The sequence below is a fragment of the Notothenia rossii genome (assembly GCF_949606895.1).
Source record: "Notothenia rossii genome assembly, chromosome: 9".
Lineage (NCBI taxonomy): Eukaryota > Metazoa > Chordata > Actinopteri > Perciformes > Nototheniidae > Notothenia > Notothenia rossii.
Genome location: NC_136907.1, coordinates 10,982,124 through 11,000,973, shown reverse-complemented (window position 1 = coordinate 11,000,973; position 18,850 = coordinate 10,982,124). Strand labels below are relative to the sequence as shown.

General features: G+C 39.2%; 3 protein-coding genes across 3 annotated transcripts; all 3 read left to right on the top strand.

Annotated features, from left to right (window-relative positions):
* Positions 1-2,833: 2,833 nt before the first annotated feature.
* On the top strand, positions 2,834-11,085 carry pdha1a (pyruvate dehydrogenase E1 subunit alpha 1a). The gene is made up of 11 exons (XM_079647516.1): positions 2,834-2,986; positions 3,711-3,779; positions 3,857-4,030; positions 4,817-4,943; positions 5,088-5,179; positions 5,327-5,419; positions 5,513-5,668; positions 6,237-6,308; positions 6,397-6,464; positions 6,865-6,973; positions 9,310-11,085. The coding sequence occupies exons 1-11, from the start codon at positions 2,939-2,941 to the stop codon at positions 9,472-9,474; spliced, it is 1,173 nt and encodes a 390-aa protein (XP_079503642.1). The 5' UTR covers positions 2,834-2,938; the 3' UTR covers positions 9,475-11,085.
* A 972-nt stretch (positions 11,086-12,057) lies between these two features.
* prdx4 (peroxiredoxin 4) lies at positions 12,058-15,538 on the top strand. The gene is made up of 7 exons (XM_079647518.1): positions 12,058-12,366; positions 13,516-13,633; positions 13,726-13,842; positions 14,379-14,501; positions 14,788-14,918; positions 15,033-15,067; positions 15,422-15,538. Exons 1-7 carry the CDS (start codon positions 12,168-12,170, stop codon positions 15,470-15,472), a joined length of 774 nt encoding a protein of 257 aa, XP_079503644.1. The 5' UTR covers positions 12,058-12,167; the 3' UTR covers positions 15,473-15,538.
* Positions 15,539-16,773: 1,235 nt separating this feature from the next.
* On the top strand, positions 16,774-18,210 carry LOC307017753 (diamine acetyltransferase 1-like). Its single transcript, XM_079647521.1, has 6 exons — positions 16,774-17,007; positions 17,143-17,194; positions 17,301-17,381; positions 17,485-17,586; positions 17,682-17,722; positions 17,828-18,210. Exons 1-6 carry the CDS (start codon positions 16,942-16,944, stop codon positions 17,993-17,995), a joined length of 510 nt encoding a protein of 169 aa, XP_079503647.1. The 5' UTR covers positions 16,774-16,941; the 3' UTR covers positions 17,996-18,210.
* The last annotated feature ends 640 nt before the right edge of the window (positions 18,211-18,850 follow it).

Sequence of the window (18,850 nt, the reverse complement as noted above, 5' to 3'; positions counted from 1 at the left end):
AGAGCCATCTTGACTAATCACTAGTACACCACGATCAGTTCCGCTTTGTGTGTGTGATGGATGCTGCATTAGTGAGATTCCAGTGCCGTGGAAGGAATCTTTGGCTGTTGCAGAACTTGGGTTATGGTCTATATTGTCCACAGCTCCTGTTGTGAACAGTCCATTACGCAACTTTGGTGGGCACACAACATCTTCCATCCTAAATTGCTGGCAGACACCATTGGCAATGTTTGATGTGACTTGCAGCAGCCTGTCATAGGAAACACACAATCCCAGGTTGAACAGTGTGTCAACTAACCCCCTACTTCGTGTAACTGCATGGATCTTGAGGGACAGATATAGAGGGAGTGGAGTTTCTCGGGTGTGCCTTGTACGTGCTGAGCATGGTGAATCCATGTTCCGTGCCTGCTTCTTACTGTTAAAGACCATCAATTGGGAGATTGTTAGGGCAGGTTTTGTGGTGGTCTGATGCTTAATGTTTGTACCATCAAGTACCATGTTGACGAGAGCCAAGAGAGATGGTGGCACAGCCCTCTGCTGGCAGTTTTCTTGGAATGATCCGTCAAAAGAGAAAGACGAACCAAAGATTTCTTTGCGCACTACTTGTGCTGCTCGCATTAAGTGCATGGCATCACTGTCAGTTTGACAGGCTATCATGAGAGCTGGTCCAATGTCATTCTCAAAACTCAGAAGTGTGTCTCTTCCTTGTGAATGTGCCCTCAGATGTGGAAGCTCAGAAAGCAGTCGTTCTTTCAGTCTGGTGGTGTGAATCCGTTTATCTAGTCAGACCAAGTTGTTCCAGCCTGGTCTTGTACAACTGAGCGATGTCAGTCAATTTCAAGACAGGGGAAGTGTTCTCATCACTGTTCTTGTCTTCCAGATATGCCACTAACTGTGCAAAGGCTATGCCATGTAGGCAAGTATCATCTCCATCATTGTGTTTAGATGCAGCCTGCCTGGCTTTGTTGTACAATGAAGACAGACAGCGATGATGGTACTTGGCCTCAATGGCAATCATGTCACCCTCTGCGAGCTTGGCCAACAGAGCAGTGTCCTCAAGCTCAAGGGCACACTTCCTCACATTTCTGTCAATGTTGTAGGTTGATGCATTATGCAAACCTGAGGAACCTGCAGCAGGCTCATTGCAAAAGAAGCAAGTAGGTTCTGTGGACTGTGAATGGCTGTGGGCAGATCGCGTGTGTACAGATGAGGTACTTTGTTGTTGTGCTGTAGTTAATTTCCCCCGACTTAGCTCATCATATGCTTTTTTGTTGAATTTTAGCCGACATCTCTTGTGCCACTCTGCCTTGTGTCTCTTCAAAGTGGATTCTATGCCATCTCCATCATCTAATCGCTCCAGGTTGAGGTCCATTGGCATATGCTGAAGGGTATGGAACCGGAGAAGGTCTTCTGTGAGGGATACATAGCCACTACCAACAGACTGTTTATATTTGTTTCTGAGAGGGCACTGTAAAGGTTCATCTGTTTTGACTTGACAGAGGACACAAATGTCCCAGTTAGTGCTGGGGGGTGGCTTGGATTGCTTGGATAACGAGGGCTGGGTAGGGACCATCAAGCTGTGACGCTTTGACATGGTGAGGGTTAAAATTCCAGCAAGACGTGGGAATCTGAAAAGATAACAATTTAACATTGTATTAAACACTGTTGTCATTGTGTCATTCGGTTTTTGTAGGGTTAGGTTAAACCAAATGACACTTAATGACAATGATATGACATATATGTGTCATATATATATGACATTCACATAATGTTTATGACATGTTCGTGACATGTCCGTGACTGTGTTTTGTTACTGTTATGACAGGTAAAATGTTACCCAAATTTGACATAATAACCAAGTTGACATCTCTAGAAAATACTCTGTTCAATCATTAAACTACTCAGCTCAAACAGAAATGTTCCAGACTGTCTTCTACTTAAGCTAGGATAATTATTTTGATCACGCTAGCTAGCTAGCTAGCTAGCTAGGAGTTTTCCTTGCTAGCTAGCAAGGAAAACTCCTTCCTGGCTACAGTCAAATTCAATACATTCGCATTCAAAGGCATATATTAATATTAATATTGTTTTTAATAATATTGTTTGTTCATAGTCAATCTTTTTACCTGTTAGAAATGTCCGAAGTGTCAGAAGTGGCATTTCTGAATAGGCTACTTCTCACCATGTTGTAGCAACAACCCCTCGAATAAGTAGGCTACTGAAGCTTTAGAGCAGGGGGTTTTCAACCAGTGGTCCGCGGTGGTATTGCAGGTAGTCTGTGGAAATGGTCTAGGGGGGTCAACTGCTGATAAATCTGTGCTGAGAATGCATACAAATATCCACACACCCCATGAAATAATATCTTATAACTAAATAATACTGAGACTACAAAGAAATCAATTGAAGAATGTTCTTGGGTACATAAAAAATAAATATTTTGATATATTTTTACCTTGACTTTAACATAAATGCATTTTCTTGAATTATATTGGTCTCAAATGTATCACCAACAGAATGGGCACCCTAACATTTGTGGGAAATGACACCTTAAGTGTTTTTCTACAGTGTTCGGTTCCAAAGTGAGTCAGTTTTGAATATTATTGGTGGCCATCCCCGATTTGACCTCTCCCGGGCCTCAGAGGTCAAATCTGACTTCCCTCCACATCTAAAAATAAACCTCATGATATAAACTAACTATGGTAGAAGTTTCATGTTTCTTTCAAAAAGTGCACAATTTCCCTTGATTTGAGGGCTTAACCGCTGTACTAAATATAATTTTCCCCTAAAAAGAAAAAACTGTACACTACTACACCCATGTTTGACAGTGGTGGCAGCAGAGTGTGTTTCTGCCGGTATTGAGACCAGAGAAGAAGAAGATCGAGCGGAGCCGGAAAGACAGTCTGACAGAAGGACGTAGCCGTGCTGTGTTTAGCTCAGAAAGATGCTGACCAATATCTCTAATGTGCTGAGGGCCTGCGCTCAGAGGAATGTAAGTACAGTAATGTTGTAGTATGAATGTTCTTAGTCAAGCTCGTCATGACAGTCGCCCTCTAAAACCTCAAAATGTGACTCAAAACCAGACTGTCATCCCTGTGCTGACCTTGTGAGGCCGAGCGATAGCTTGTTTGGCTAACACAGCTACAGCCTGCACAGAAAACTCTTCACTACAGCTCAGTGATTTTATCAGTGTTCCTTATCATTTAAGATATCCTACGTTGTTTTTTCTAATTATAGAGACAGGTTTTTTTTACAATGAGTCTAAAAATTGACACCAAGTAACGGTATTAATAAGTTTCTTACAACTAAGCAGTCCAATCAAGTGGAAGAAAAACAAAGCTTACCTTAGGTTTCATTGAATTGTATAGCTCTGGTATTATATTTACATTGTCTTTCCTTTGTTTTGCTGCTAAACATAATGAGAAAATGTTTCTAAAGAATGTTAATTGTTATCATTTTGGAAAGATCCCTTCCTAAAACAATTTATCTTGTCCCTTACTTATTATTATTACAATATTTTAAAATGTTCTGCTATAGATAACCAGTAAGAAAGAAAAACTGCCTGCTTATTTTTTGTATAAAAACATGCTTTTATTCTTTAAGTATGGAAACAGTAACGCGTAACATGCAGTAGTTCAAGCATGGTATTGTTAAAGATGTTTAATCCTCAGTAGATTTGTATTCCTAAAGAAAGGTCTTCTTCTGTCCCACGACAGGGATCTGTAGCGCTCGTGTCAGCACGAACATATGCTGACTTCACAACCGAGGCTTCCTTTGAAATAAAGGTAAACACAACTTTTTTGTCAATTCATAAATCCACATGGCAGTTTGTGCAATATTATTGATGTTTTCTTTCCTCTAGAAATGTGACATCCACAAGTTTGAGGAGGCCCCGGCCACTGAGGTGGTGATGACCCGCGATGAGGGTCTGAAGTACTACCGTGTGATGCAGACCATCAGGCGTATGGAGCTGAAAGCAGATCAGCTGTACAAGCAGAAGATCATCAGAGGATTCTGCCACTTGTACGATGGCCAGGTTGAGTGCACTTTATATATTTTTTTAAAAGTATACATTAGAAAAAAAACATATAGAGTTTCCCTTTGATGCTGCTGGTGTGAGAAAGAACGTTAAATGGCATTGATATTAAATATTATTATAAACCTAATGCACATATTTTTAAACTGTAAAACAAGTTTTTAAAACCTATTTAAAGTTCACCTATTATGCAAAATCCACTTTTCCATGTCTTTTATACATCAACACGTGTCCCCCTCTCTCTGTGTAAAGAGATGCTGAAAGTCTCAGTAACAAAGTCCCCCTCTCTTTTTGTCCTGATCCATTTATATAAAAAACCTGTCTGAAAATGAGCTGATCAGATTTTGGCCACTTTATGATGTCATAACGTGTTTTTGGCTTGTTGTAACCATTAGCCAATCACCAACCAATGTAACCTCCCCCCCCCCCCCCCCCACCTTATCACCTGAATCTCCTCCTAGAGCACCTTTGTGTTCTTTTTAACCAAATATCTCTCAGAGGGGCGTGGGGAGGGGCTCCTTATTTTCATCAAAGTAACAGACAGAGAATCAGCCCTTTTGAAACAGGGCTGAAACAGAGGGGGTTATGGGTAATGCTGCAATGATCTGTTTGGTATTTGGAGCCAAACACTTCAGAGACATGTTTGGTATTTATCTGAGACCTATCATATATGGATGAAAAACAGTATAATAGGGGACCTTTAAACTGTAAAATAAGTTTTTAAAACCTATTTAAGATAACACATATACCATCATACATCATGTCAAGCTGTTTTTCTTTTTATAGGAGGCCTGTGCAGTTGGTATTGAAGCAGGAATCAATTTGTCAGACCATCTGATCACTGCGTACCGCGCTCACGGCTACACTTACACCAGAGGAGGGACTGTGAAGCAGATCATGTCCGAGCTCACCGGTGAGGCCGCAAATCTGACTCACTGAGACGTCATCAGTCATTTTTTGGTTATTTTGTGAATGATTTTTAGATTGCACATATAGTTCTTGTTTTTCACTCACTTCTACTTTTATATCCTTAAATATTTTTGATTTCAATTTCCAGGCAGAAAAGGAGGTATTGCAAAGGGCAAAGGAGGCTCCATGCACATGTACACTAAAAACTTCTATGGAGGAAATGGAATTGTCGGAGCTCAGGTATATCCCAGAAGTCTTTTTCAGTGAATCGATTATTGTTTATTTTTGTCACATTCTCTCGAGCTTGAGTCAGCGACTAGCATGCTGTATGTTGGAACATACCCACCAAGTGCTTTAGACATTAGTAACGTATATTTATCTCCTCAGGTTCCTCTCGGTGCTGGTGTAGCTCTGGCCTGCCAGTATCTGGAGAACAACCAAGTGTCCGTCAGTCTTTATGGTGATGGTGCTGCCAACCAGGTATGGTACAGGAATCAGTGCAGTGTTAATCAATGAGAAGAATCCTGTCCTGTTGGTGAACATGTTAACATAAATGATTTGTGTGTTTCACAGGGTCAGATTTTTGAAACTTACAACATGGCAGCACTTTGGAAGCTGCCCGCCATCTTCATCTGTGAGAACAACAGGTATGGCATGGGGACGTCAGTGGAGCGCTCTGCTGCCAGCACAGACTACTACAAGAGAGGAGACTACATTCCCGGTCTCAGGGTACTCTTCTTACTCACTTTTTAAAAACCTTTATTTCTATATTTCGAATATATGTGGTCGAATTTCACTTGAAAATACGTGGCAGATTCACTCTGGATTAAGATCACGATGATCTCTGCAATTATTCAAATTACTTGTGGTTCCCAGGTCATACTAGTCCACTCCGAATAGGGCTTCACTTTACCAATCTGAACAAGGTACAGTAGGTGTGGTGAGAGCAGTTGTACGCCAAATGACTGAATTTAATTGGATGCATACTTAGTACAAATTCAAACAGCTGTCTTCAATACAGTACCTTCTAATAATAATACGAATACATGGGATTTTTTTATAGCGCTTTTCCTAATGCTCAAAGACGCTTGACGTCAAATCACACACAGCAGCCTGAAAAAATGATATTGTTAACCTAGCAATGCCATGATGTGACACTAGTCAAAACAAATGAGCGTTTCTTTAATGAGCGTTACCTTTTTCCGGTCAAAATGAAAAAGCATACCTTTCTATATGCATTACCTGAAAGCGTCAAATCTTGATTCAATGACATTTGGGGTATTGTATTTGTGTCCAGGTGGATGGGATGGATGTTCTCTGTGTTCGGGAAGCCACCAAATTTGCAGCGGATCACTGCAGAGCTGGAAAGGTGAGTTTAAACACTGTGAATTATAACAAGAAGGAAAGTGAGTTTGCTTGTTTCTCATCAAAGTTATATTTCTCCTACCTTTCATCAGGGTCCCGTTCTCATGGAGCTTCAGACCTACCGTTACCACGGACACAGTATGAGCGATCCTGGTGTCAGGTAAAAGATTGCAGTACAATTAGTTTGAACTGATTATTACACGTTTATTGTTTTTGAAGCACTTATTTATTATTAATCATCTCACCACCAATGTTACCCTCCATGTGCCGCTCCCCTTGCTTCTGCCACAGTAGTCTTCATATCCCCTCCTTCTGGCTCTAATAATACAGGAGGGATTTCTCAAAGCTCTGAGAAATGTAAACACACCATAAACTATTGCAAAGTGAATTCAATGTTATTCTACTTGCTAAAATGGTCACAAATCCCTTCATCTGTATTTAGGGGATTGTTATGCTGTTGTTTTTTTACAATGACCCCAAACTAATTTGATTTGGCGTCTGGTTTAAGAAAGACATAAGGCTGAATTAGTGCATCCCTGCCCTGATCTCTCCCCTCTCAGCTACCGCACACGTGAGGAGATCCAGGAGGTCCGCGGGAAGAGTGACCCCATCTCCCTGCTGAAGGACCGCATGCTCAGCAACAACATGGCCAGCATCGAAGAGCTCAAGGTACAAAACATGTTCCGTTTGTAAAATTAAAGAAATGCTAACACAACTAGTTGTCCACTGATTTTTAAACTTCCACCATGTGTTTCAACAACATCGTCAATCTTGTTTCTAATGTTTTGAAAAAGGATCAAGAAGAAAAGGGAGAGAAGCATATTTTGCTGTGACCTTGACTCCCTAAAAGTCTGGAATACATGTTTGTTTTGGGTTTTGAAACCACAGATAAATAAGTCAAACTTTCTGAGGTGTTATGAATGCACCTATATCCTAACAAGATATACCTGCAATACATCCACATGTCATCTAGATCAGTGGTTCTCAACTGGTCAGGCCTCGGGACCCACTTTTTCCTTAGTCAATAGATCGCGACCCGAAATTTTGAACCACTCAAATCTATTCAACAAAACATAATTCATTTTTATCTGAAGTTGTACCCGTGGATGTATAAAGAATAGTTCTACCTTAAAGTTATTCTCCGTGGGGACTTCCGGCAACAATCTTGATTCTGATGGCCAGAAGACTCGAAAAAACATCAGCAAAGATGTTTTATTGAGAAGATGATCACTAGGTGACAGAAGTTTTCAAAACCGTTTATGTTCTCCGGTACTTCCAGTCCAACGCCTACTGCACAGCGTTGGAAAATCGGGCCTTCAAAATAAAAGTTTGACTTTTTTTCTTCACTCACAGATCTGCGACCCACTCGAAACGGGTCCACGACCCACTTTTGGGTCGCGACCCACCAGTTGAGAACCACTGATCTAACACAAGCAATTCAGCATAACACAAGATATTTCAGCAAATATCTTCAGATTTAGTGTCAGTTTTATAATCACAATACTATGCCTGTTTAGCTGTTTGAATACACTGGCTGCTCTGATAAGAGATAATAAAGTGTTTTTGACTGCATTTTGCTTTTAAATATAACATGTGAGATATTGTTTAAGAGATTTCACAAAAAGCTGCCGTGCATTGTTTCCACAATAGAGAGGGCTTACTGGTGTTACTGGTTTTAGCTTCTGTCTCATCACTTTGTTATCTCAGCTGAAGTAATCGCAACACAAATTCTTTAGAAGACAATCTGACCTCAAACACAGAGGACTAGAAAACACAGTGTGAGAGTTACTTTGAGTTCAGGAATATAAGAAACTGGCAAAAATATAAGACTTATTTTATTCGGACCAGAATTTGTTGCCTATTTACTGTATATATTTTCTCATACGGCGTTCATTGCTTATGTACACATTTTTACATGACAAATATTTTAGTTACCGTAATTTTCGGACTATAAGCCGCGCCTTTTTTCCCATTTTTCGACGCTGCGGCTTATATAACGGTGCGGCTAATCTATGGATTTTTACAGCTAACGGCCACTAGGGGACCTTCTAAATCTATGGATTTTACAGGTTACAGTCCACCACCTTTAACTCTATGGGCTCTATGGCCGGTCCGCGCCCCCCACCTTTAAGCGGCGGGTTCCAGCAGGAAAAGCTGGAGGCCGGAAAAGAGTGAGACAGGTAGCGCGCAAAAGTAAAACGTAAAAACAGAACGAGAGCAAGACAGACAGACATTACGAGAGCGAGACAGTTTGTCCCCGTACCACTGGTTGAAAACCGCTGCTGTAGATCACTGCCGGTACGTGCGCTGGGAGCGCACCGTTTAAGTTTGAAAGTTGAAAAGTTTGTGTGTCTGAAACACTATGTGATACAGTACAGTTTACACAGGACACAGTACATGTTCTGTAGCTACTATTGCACTAAATGCTAACACTTGAATACGTGATGCAAATATGCAACTTGTTTGTTGAAATGTTAATAAATGGGAGCTTCCTCAAACAGCCCTCTCTTTCCCGACAATCCCCTCTGTGCACAAACCCTTATGGTAATTAAACATTAAAACACCTGCGGTTTATAGTCCAGTGCGGCTTATATATGTACACATCATTCAATTTAGCTGCTGCGGCTTATATTCAGGTGTGCCTTATAGTCCGAAAAGTACGGTAATACAATAAAATATTTATATAAAACTTAAGAAGTAAGAATGTGCAGTCAAACGAGAAAATAAGATATCATATAAACAGAAGAATTTCAATTCAAAAATATCCAATAAAAATTATTCTTTAAATTTTGTTTTTCATATTCTCAAGTAGAATTGTTGGGATTTGAGACCTTATTAATTTTGTGACCCCTTGTGAAAGAAACTGTTCATCTTCATTTGAGTACTATTGGATGTAACGGGGAATCTGAGAAAATAACTAAAAAAGCCAGCGTTTCGACTGCCTGGCGCTCCGAGGGAGGGGTTAAACAGTCTGGTGACCGCTGTCCTTCCTGTGTTGTCTTTAGGAGATCGACGTGTCGGTGAGGAAGGAGATCGAAGACGCTGCTCAGTTCGCTACGACAGATCCCGAGCCTCCACTGGAAGAATTGTGCAACCACATCTTTCACGACAACACCCCGATGGAGGTGCGCGGCGTGAACCCGTGGACCAAGCTGAAGTCTGTTAGCTAAAGCTTTGTCATCCTCTCTTATCATCAGGTCCCCCACCCAACAATATCTGATCTCCCCAAGCCACTCACTTATACGCACTCATTGTAATTAAGACCCAGAGCTTAGACATCGGACAGTAAATGGATTTCAGCGCTGTACAGTCACACAGACCATATTCACAAAGATGTTCTGAGAAGAGTCCTAAAATCATTACATTGGAATCTCTTTAAAGATCGAAGCAACCTTATGAGCATTTCTACTGCAGTGATGCATAGTCTTATGAAATTATCTCCCATATTTATTTATATCTCGTGTGAAATGTTAATGTAAAATTACCAGTTTGCAAACTCAACACAATAAAGATCATTTATTTAATGTTAAGTAGTTAAATGTACCATCCTTGACGCTGGTGGGTTATTTAAAGTCTTCCCCTTGTGAATGAACTTAAATATTTAAACCCCTTTGATGAATTGTCTTGGTTTTAAAATGGAAGCTTAATAAATAACTTTAGCTAGTGTTTCCAGGATTATTGGGCTATTTTAACATTAGCACTAAATTGGAAGGCTTGGTCAATCTGGACCAAAGCTAAATAAATCTGGTCCAGACTAAATTTGCTTTAGATCATTCTCCCTGGTCACTTTTGAGGTGTAATAAAAAAAAAAAATGTCTTTCCATCACTCCTCTCAACTCATAAAAACACTGAACTGTAAAAAATACTGAAGTGTACATAATACATCGTTCAGTTTAAACACTGCTGTTACTAAAAAGATCCTCAATCCGGCCCCATTGTTAGTGTTTCAATATGTTGTACGTAAGAGAGGGCGAAGAATACCAAGGGAAGGGTTTGAAATATTTAATTTTATCTTGCCAAACCAAACGTGCCTGGCAAATCTTGTGTTGTTGTCGAATGTGTCGTCTCATGTTTGTGTCTCACTCCAGTCTGAGCAGCTACCTGTGCATCTGGACAGAGAGGTGTTTCAAATGTTTATTTTGCAGATACTCAGGTGTCTGGTTTCATTTTCATGATACAAACAAACCATTCATTGATATATATATATTCGGAAAGACTATTATTCAATGACTAATGTAAATGTGTGTAAATACTTACACTCAATTCCCACAATCTGTAACATCTATTGTCGTACGTTTCCAGATCAAAGAGAGGTGCTGAGGGAAGTATTGTTGGGCTAGCTATTTGTTTGTTGTGCTCACAAGGTGTTATGTGCTTTAACAACACATCAGCAGTGGCACATTATTGGCTCAAATGGAGAGGGATTCACAGACATTTTGAATTTCAGTCAGTTTTTTCCTGCAAAGGAGTTGAACATGAAGAGTGTACCGACACCTCGGTAAGCAAACAACTAACCTGCTTATCGACACAGCAAGTTAATGGTGTTCCTAAACCTTGCAGCAATGCATTGTTGTTTCTCTATGATGTGATTCTTTCGACAAAAAATAAGACTGACTTAAATTTAAAATGTCAATACCTGTCTTAATACAACAGATGCCCACAGTGCGAGTATTTTTTCTAGTGAACTGTTACATTGAGGGTGGAAGAAGACGAAGGGAAACGCTCCATGGAAACATTGTTTTTATGTGCACCACTGTAATAAAAAGACTAAGATACTGTAATTGTCTACTCCTCTTTGTATGTGTGTATGATGGGTACATTTTCCCCAGCTTTAACCTCATATTCAGTTAACTCTGACGATCGCACGTTACTGTCAGCAACATAATTAGTGATTTCTAATTGCTACAGGGCCTGTCTTTCAACCATAGTAGAGGTAGCACCCTTGGAAAAATGTTAGCATCTAAATATTTGCTACAATAAAAGTGTTTTTGAGTTTTTACACTTGTGAGGTGGTTCTGATTTAAGACAAAATTATTTTTACAACTGAGGTTTTGGCTGATTTGTCAACCTGACCTGGTGTTTTTTAAGCTACAGTAACTGAGCTTGGACAGAAAGTAGAAAACTAACAGGCTTAGATAGTGACTAAGTTCATTTGCATTTGAGCTCTGGTTCGGTCCACATTAATGGACTGTTTCAAATCAACAGCCTTGAGAACTAACGCAGTAGTAATGCTAGTATCCTGTTGATAACAATGTGTTCTATGTTTGTTGTAACAATACTGGTGGATGACGTTTCACACATGAAAGGTGCTGAATGGCATATTTTCCCAAAACTTAAATGAGTTTACTTTGATATTTACCACATAGGGGCGGACGAGTCGATCACTTCCAGGAGCCAACATACAGTGGATCACATTTCGACACCTTTTTTATTTCTCACAGACTTACGTTTTTTCTTAATGTTATCCTTAAGACAATATTTGTAATATATTTGAAGTAGAACAACATTAACAGAAAAGTTGGGAGAGGACTTGTATGATACTCGGTCAAAAGACACTGTACGGTGTATACATAAATAAACTGTAAGGGGAGATGTGGAGTCGAGCAATAAAGGTTAGTTGAATTATGGGAATGTCATATTTAGATTTATTTGTAGGGTAAAAGAGGAACTAATGTGGTAAAAGATAAGTGGACGTCAGGGGCTAATTAGCTCCAGGAGATGGCAGTAATGCCAATAAGGACCCCAGGTGTTGCAAAAACTGAATGAAGAAGAAGAAGAGGCGGAGGAAGACGGCTTCTCAAATCCTGCCAGAAAACCAAACACATTCCAGATAGTGGTTAGGTCCTTTCTAAGGGAGGACACAATGGAGTTTCTCTTGCACATTAGTTTAAAGAGGGATCTTTTCAGTATCCTGTGCACCGCTCTCCTCCTCTTCCTCACCACATCTGCGGAGGAAGTGAAAGACTCCCAGTGTCACAACTACGCGGGAGGACACGTCTATCCTGGGGAGGCTTTCCGCGTGCCTGTGTCCGACCATTCCCTGCACCTCAGCAAAGCCAAAAGTGAGTTCCTCTCATGAGTTCATCCTGAAGTACTATTTAGTTTGCATTTGCATTAGAGAAGTGCGCAGTGATTTCTCTTCCTGGCAATCACAGCTGCTGCTGCTGCAGCTCCAGCATGGAGATCTGCTGTCAGGACAATGGAAACACACTGTCTGCTGCCTGGGCTCATGTCTGATGGGCTGTTTCTTATTTACTTTAATTCATAGTTGACAGTAAAGCGTGTTGGTCACTCACAAATGAGGCCTAAAACTGTAGTCAGAGGTTTTTTGTAGGACACGTCATTCTATGAAATGCATTGGATTGCGTTCCTCCCTCCTCCCCTGAGACACCGGACAAACATAATAACACTAGTGGGTTAGACAACATAACTGAAAAACTTAGAAACTATCAGTGGCCGTAAAACTCACGTGGTCATGCGTGACTAGATATATTATGCAGACAAATACAAGAGTAACTTTGGCATAATGCTTAGGTCAACTATTCCCCTGCACGTATTCAGTGTTGACTCTTTTTTTTTTTTGGATGGGTCTTCAGTAGTTTTCAGACTTCTGACCCCATGGCTTTGCAGGGTTCCCCATTGCAGTTGAGACATAATTCCATGTATAAAACATGCAACTTAATACAAAATGGTCTGAAAAGTAAATAATGATCACATTTGAATGCCAGATGTAAGAGAACTGCAAACAAATGGCCAACAAGAATCAGAGTCATATAGATTTAATTATTTATCAAAACCAAGATGCTTTGTTGACATCTCCATGGAGTGGTATTAATGTATAATATAATTGAGCAGAATCTTTTAACATCGAGAAAAATAATAATAAAAACATTTGGAAGAACATATTTAGGCAAAGGAAAATAATTGTTATAAAGTGGTTCAATGCTGTCCAATATGAGTTGTATAATAATGCAGAACAAGATATTGTACATATATGCAAATACTGCAGACATGGAGATACAATTACAAATTTAAAAGCAATTTAAAGTACATTTAGCATCAGAATTAAGTTTAAATCAACAACCTTATGACCTCAAAACATATATTGGTGTTAAATCAGCACTTTAAAACACACATCCAACGATATCTTTAAACGACACAGTTAAACTATATCTATTCCTTCCTACCATATGTTTTGCTTTCCAACTCAGTCTCAAAGCCTGCGCCACACTGGGAAGGAACAGCTGTCATTGATGGCGAATTCAAGGAGGCGAAGCTGTCAGATTACAAAGGCAAATATCTTGTCTTCTTCTTCTATCCTCTGGACTTGTGAGTAATATCTCAGACACACATTATTTATCACCCTGTTTGTGTTGTTGCGAATTTATTCTGATATAAATGTGACGTTTTTTGTTCTGCAGCACATTTGTCTGCCCCACTGAGATCATTGCATTCAGCGATCGTGTGCATGAGTTCAAAGCCATCAACACCGAGGTGGTTGCCTGCTCCATCGACTCCCAGTTCACCCACCTGGCCTGGTGAGACCCTGTTCCCCTACACACACAATATGCTCCAAGACTTGAATGGCTTCAGATAAAACCTAATAAAAACAAACGTCCATTAGTAGATTCTGTAGTAGACTGACTAAAGTGTTTACGGTTGCATCTTAGGTTTTCTTTCTTGGTCTATTTATATTTTCACGACTATTTGATTCATTACTTGGTCTATAAATGGTAATAAATAACAATCAGTGTTTCCCAAAGCCCAAGATGAGGTTTTCAAACATCTTGTATTATCCACATCTCAAGGATATTGACTTTATTCTCATATGAGTAAAGAAACCAGAAAATATTAGGAACCTGTCATAAGAGAATTATACATTTCTCAAACAAACAAATACATCTATTTATAATAATTGATTTATTTTATAGTTGAGGGGAGAAGTGCTTCATTTAGTTGTTTTACCATTTTTCCCCCATTGATTGTTTATTTTTGGTTTGATAATAACTTTTGTTTTTTACAACACCTGAAATGTTCCTTTTTCAATTTTTGTTACACTTTTTGTTATTAACAGGATAAATACTGCCAGAAAGGAAGGTGGACTTGGCCCAATGAAAATCCCTCTGCTGTCTGACCTCACGCACCAGATTTCTAAAAACTATGGAGTCTACCTGGAGGACCAGGGACACTCACTGAGGTACGATTACACAATTACATGTATGGATTTTATCAAAGGTTTATAGGCTTAATCAAACCCTGTTATGTATCCTTGAGGTGCTTTAAAAATAAACAACAGTCGAAGCAGGCATGAAACACTTTTTAACTGTAGATAAAACACATTTGATGTTTCTGCATGTGGACAAATATGCTCCATAACTTATATCTCATAGATAGCTGATTCTTTTATCAACTATGCAAATGTTTAAGAGTGTACAGAACATAGATTTCAGTCAATCTTAAATCTCACTCCCTGTGTCTCTCAGAGGGCTTTTCATCATCGACGACAAAGGCATCCTGAGGCAGATCACCATGAACGATCTCCCCGTGGGAAGATCTGTGGATGAGACTCTGCGGCTCGTCCAGGCCTTCCAGTACACTGACAAACACGGAGAAGGTAAAAGAAGCTAATTTAAACGCATTACCTGGCAACTATTAGCCAGTTGTTCATGTATTATTCAAGCTGTTTTTCTTGTGTTGACTCTAATTGTCTGTCATTTTTTCTTTACAGTGTGTCCAGCAGGATGGAAGCCAGGCAGTGACACAGTGAGTATCAGTGAGGCTGTGAATGATTAGGATCATTTGTCACTAACTACGTTTTTCTATGATAGATACATAGACAAAGTAGCATGTATATGCCATTTAGTCGGTGTGCAACCAGTTACTGCAACAACTAATACTGTGTCTTTTTTTGAAAATATATTTATATTTCATGACTAAGTTAAAGGAAACAGACTGCCTCCATATATATTGTTCCCTCACAGCAGATTTGGGGTTGGAGAAATAATTGGGAAACACATGGCAGACTAGTTTATAGCATGTTTAGCATATTTCTATTGTCAAGTATAATATTATAAGAAAGTGTAATTGTGAACTAATTGAATTACTTCTCTCCCCCAGATCATTCCCGACCCTTCAGGCAAGCTGAAGTATTTTGATAAACTGAACTGATCTGCGTTACACTCGGCCCAGTCTGTCAAATACCGAAAGTCCAAATAAAAAAGTGTTTTCATAAAATGCTGTCTGTCTGCTATTTTAAATCCTTGCTAAGCTCATGCCTTTGGTTTACATTAGTGCAGAAGCCTGCATCCCACTGGGAATAAGCAGCTGTCATGATGTGAATTCACCCAGTGGCTGCCAGATGCTCACTAGCAAGTTCTCATTACAAAGAGTCATCCGACACATTAGCATACTTGCTAGGCCAGTTATGGGACGTTTTGACTTGTTTGCATTGTATAGTGTGGTTAACACAGCAGACTTATTAATTTAGGACATCTTCAAATAAGCCATATCTCATATGGTTACACAGGAAGATGTTTTGAAAAAAAGGTTTTCATAAAAGATCATGGGATGGTTATCAGCCCTTGAGATGTGGCTGTACTGTATGAGGATAGAGGTTCTGAAAAATAGCAAGACCATGCAGGGCTTCAAACGCAAACATAAACACACTGTAGGGATTTTAAAACCAATTGTTGAGTGTTTTTACAGGCGTAATATGTTTTCTTTTTACAACATTGGCACAGGATTCTGGATGCCACATTCTCTACAAGTTGTAAGCAAGGAAAAGTGGCTTGGTTGAGTAGTTACAGTGGTCGATTATCTGTCTTGTGGTGCGTCCATTTATTGTCCTGTATGGTCTACTGAAAGAAAATCATGTTGTCACGTGGTGTGAAGGTGAAGCTGGGTCACGGATGATGATGATTAAGGCCTTGCACTGACATCAGGTAGTACATTTCCTCTATTGAAGCCATCTGTGTCCCAATGATGTTAAAGAATGTCTTAATGATCCTGTTCAGAGCTACAGTATGTGTTCCTGGTGCAGCTGGCATACTACGCTTTGATGCAGTATGTCAAGATAATCGCAGCCTTGTCTGTCCCCTCCTCCAACATTTTTATTGATTCAACTCATGTTTGCATAAATGGATCAATAAAAGTTTTTTTGAGCAAGGCAAATATTAGTTTGACTGTCTAAAAAGATGCAATTGGGACCTGCAGAAGGACAATTTATCATGACATGTATAGAAATGGCACTCTGTCCCATGGGTTAATCTTTAATCAACCCTATAGCCATTAAGCGCCTGACCTGTTTTTTTTCCAGGTTTGGTTAATCATTACCTTACAACATGCAAATGAAGTACAATGACCAACACAATGATAAGGGGTCAGCAGGAAAAGAGAAACAGGATTTAAAAGACTGTTGACCATATATGGATTATTGAGTCACTTCCTCAGTGACATATAAAAGGGAACTCGGTGAGCTTGCTGTACCACTTTTGTGACCCAGCCAATGTAGTTCTGTATACGGCTTCTTTATTCTTTGTCGGGGGATGTACTCCTGAGTAGCGAATGACGAAACAAATTTTGCTTATATTCACATTCCGAGGATTAGTAAGAAAAGGGAAAAAGGGGAAAAGGAGAAAATGGCCAGTTTTATATTACGGAAAGCTGAACCCAGAGACGTGCCCGATATCATGCGACTCATAAAGGTAAGGGAAATGTTAAAGTCTAATATTTTTAACAAAAGGACAATTGTGACACGTTACTGGATGACTGTAATCTCTGTTAATCAATTGTGTTTCAAGTTTGAAAACTGAATTTGTGTTTCTTTGTTTGCCTTTAAGGAACTGGCTAAGTTTGAGGAAATGGAGGAGAAAGTCGTGCTGACAGAGAAAGGTTCTTTAACCCTCTTTAACATTATGTGCATACATTTAACAGGATTTTCCAAATATTATTTCAATCTTCTGCATACATTATAATGAAATAAATGTCTCTCTTGCAGATCTCCTTGAAGATGGCTTCGGAGATCACCCATTCTACCACTGTTTGGTTGCTGAAGTCCCAAAATTGCAGAGCTCAGAAGGTAAAAACATATCTAACACAAAACTCTTTACATTGAAATAGTCCTATTTCAAAATACTTTAACCTTGTTAGTTTTACCTCTAATTGATGGTGTTTTCTTCCAGGGTACACTGTGATTGGATTTGCCATGTACTACTTCACATATGACCCTTGGATTGGAAAGCTGCTCTACTTGGAAGACTTTTACGTCATGCAGGAGTTTCGAGGTGAGATTGATTGCTGTTCTATAATGGTAGTAAAGGTTAATGAGTAACAGAAAGATTCTTAAGGGGAGAATTTTTTACATTTTCTCTTTCGATAGGTTTGGGCATTGGTTCAAAAATCCTGAAGGTCCTGAGTGAGGTACGATAACCAAGTGTTTATTTTGTGATAGATGCAACTCTATTCAACTGAGTTCAATACTTTATGTCTTTGTGTTTTATGTTTGGTTTTTTTGTCACACTTTAGAAGGCAGTGAAGACTCGCTGTAGCGGCATGCACTTCCTTGTAGCAGAAAACAACACAAAGTCTATTGAGTTCTACAAGCGAAGAGGAGCAGCTGATCTCTCGTCTGAGGAGGGCTGGCGTCTTTTTGAGATTGAAAAGGATGATCTGCTGAAAATGACTGCCAAATAAGAGTTTATGTACTGTTGAATTACAGTTTGTGAAAGCAATAATCATGTTTTTTTCATTCAGTCTTAATACATTTGACCCTGTTTCTGTAATGTCATCTGAAATGTAGCAAGACCTCTGCTGAATGAATACTGATGTTTTGGGAATAGCTATACTTCTGGAGGCCTGTAGTGACACGTTTGAGTCAAAAACAATAAACTTGATTTTGTGTAACAGAATTTTGGTTCCTTTTTTTAAATGAATGAATCAGCACCCCTCTCTTCTGTTGCAACCCTTTGTGTTGCCCTTTCCCGCAGACCAGGAACACTAGAGTAGTTATTTGAAGAATACATCTATTTTTTTGACTTTTTGCATTTATATTCTGTACTGCCATTACAATAAATCCATACACAACTCTTGAAATAACTTCTGATTTAAAAGATACCCAGGAAGTACCAGAAATCTGGGATTTTCACACAATGATTTTAGTTTAGAGACTGACGTAAGTCTGACTAGGAATTTACTTTTTGTTGTAGTATTACAAATATCCTGTTACAAAACAATATGTATCCTCATGTGCGAGTGGCTTAGAATGACTGGTCAAGTTTTGAGAGCCTTTAATTAGGTAAAAGAAAAGTGCATGATAAAAATGACCATACATATATAAATCAAATTTTAAACAAATATATGGTAAAACTACCGGTACTCATGTAAAGTACTAAGTAATACATCAAATGTGTACTTAAGTAGAAGTAAATGTTTTCTTCCAGTGTTGTTGATGAGATGTGGAATATTTCCTTTTTATTTTCTATTACCTATGCATGCATCACAAATATCTTATTGGATCCCATAAAATATTACCTTAAGATTTATTGGACT